Raw genomic sequence first — 1,485 nt, 5'->3', positions numbered from 1 at the left:
TCATGTTTTTCTTTTTTTTTTTTTTTTTTTACTTTGGTAGGTAGCGTGTGTCTCTTTCACTTCTTATTTCAAACTACTCTTTTTCCAGGCTTGCTATCTGTAACAGAAAATAATTTTGTGTCTAGCTTCTATCAACACAAACTATATCTGTCTTCTAGTCTCTCGGTATTTGTAAACACTTCTCTTTTTGTGACTCATACGTTCCATATCTTGTTGAATCTTTGCAGCTAGCACTTCCTTTCTTGTTTAATGAGACTTCCTTTTCTAAAATGCCTTCTTTGGTATTGGGTCATCTGTGTCCTTTTTCCTTTGTGGACTTCTTTCATATTTTTCTCCCCTTCTCCCCTCCTCCTTTTCTATGCTTGAAAAACTAACTCTTTTCTTTGTTTTTTTTTCAATAGCTGTTGTATTTGTCTTTCTCTTGTTTTAACTGTTCAAGACATGTGGTGCTGGTGCCAGATACTGGATTCATAGTTCTGGAGACTGAAGTTCTGTGTTTATTCACAGAGCAGATACAGCATGGAAAGCGGCTGTGTAATGTCCCTGTTTGCCTAAACCCCGACTTGGAGGGACCACCTCTAAGAATCAGAGGTTAGTTCAGTGCCCATTTGACCTTGTATCTCTACCAAGACTGCCAGGAAGGTTTCTTGGTTATCACCAAATGGCATTGAATTTTACGTTCCACTCAGGTGAAAGCCCTCGACTCTCCTGCAAAATGTAGGTTATTGAAAAATTACTAAACAAGACATTTCATTCAAGACAGGGACAACTGGCTTTTTGCTAGTACTTGTTTTGGCTGTCAACCTGGAAATAAATAAAAGACTATATGCGGCATGTGGTTGAATCAAGTTTCTTTGTGAATTCACCTCCCTCACAGCCAAAATACATCCAGACTTCCCGACAGCCTTGCAGTGGGGCAGTGGCCTGCCTTATTTGCCTAATCATGTTTTTTCTCTTACTGTTTGGTGCACGAGAGAGAACATTTTTATTTTGAGTAGTTAAGTCTCATTCCAGCATTGTAACCTGCATTATGACAGCTTTTAGCATTTGTGTGCTGCAGTGGGACTTATACCTCGAGAACATGACAGTGAAACTTCCAAGGTCATGGTAGAGGGATCTTTATTCATTAGTGAGGGCAAAGAAAAATGAAGTGGCTTCTTAGAAATAAGTGAATATCTACTTTTCCTTGCATTCCGAATGGTGTACTACCTTGCTGAAGAGTATTCTGAATTTCCTGGAGAGTCTGCTCATACTTAAAAATTCTCAGGGGACCAATATGAAGTACTGAACTCTGTATATAAAGAAGTATTTCCTCCATACTTAGTAAACTGATTGTTTAAAACCTATCTTACTCTTGAAACAAGCCCTCATCACTCTACGTATTTGGAGTTGAGAAATTGTGGGAGTTTAGATTATTTTGCCTGAGAGCTGATATCAAATTTGTGTTTCTGGAATTAACTGGGATGATCTTATCAGAAATTCTAT

At 38.2% G+C, this 1,485-nt stretch overlaps 1 protein-coding gene across 1 annotated transcript in view; it reads left to right on the top strand.

Annotated features, from left to right (window-relative positions):
- Window positions 1-1,485, top strand: part of LOC104502188 (protein unc-79 homolog) — a gene marked incomplete at both ends in the record, with an annotated part of 38,537 nt that overhangs the window by 19,211 nt on the left and 17,841 nt on the right. The window contains one exon of the mRNA XM_010146124.1: window positions 508-591. Within this exon, the coding sequence (XP_010144426.1) occupies window positions 508-591 (84 nt within the window). The remainder of the gene's footprint in view (window positions 1-507; window positions 592-1,485) is intronic.

This window comes from Buceros rhinoceros, unplaced genomic scaffold (assembly GCF_000710305.1).
Source record: "Buceros rhinoceros silvestris isolate BGI_N320 unplaced genomic scaffold, ASM71030v1 scaffold9182, whole genome shotgun sequence".
In the NCBI taxonomy this organism is placed as follows: Eukaryota; Metazoa; Chordata; class Aves; order Bucerotiformes; family Bucerotidae; genus Buceros; species Buceros rhinoceros.
The sequence above is the reverse complement of the archived record's forward strand: the minus strand, read 5'-3'. Positions and strand labels throughout refer to the sequence as shown.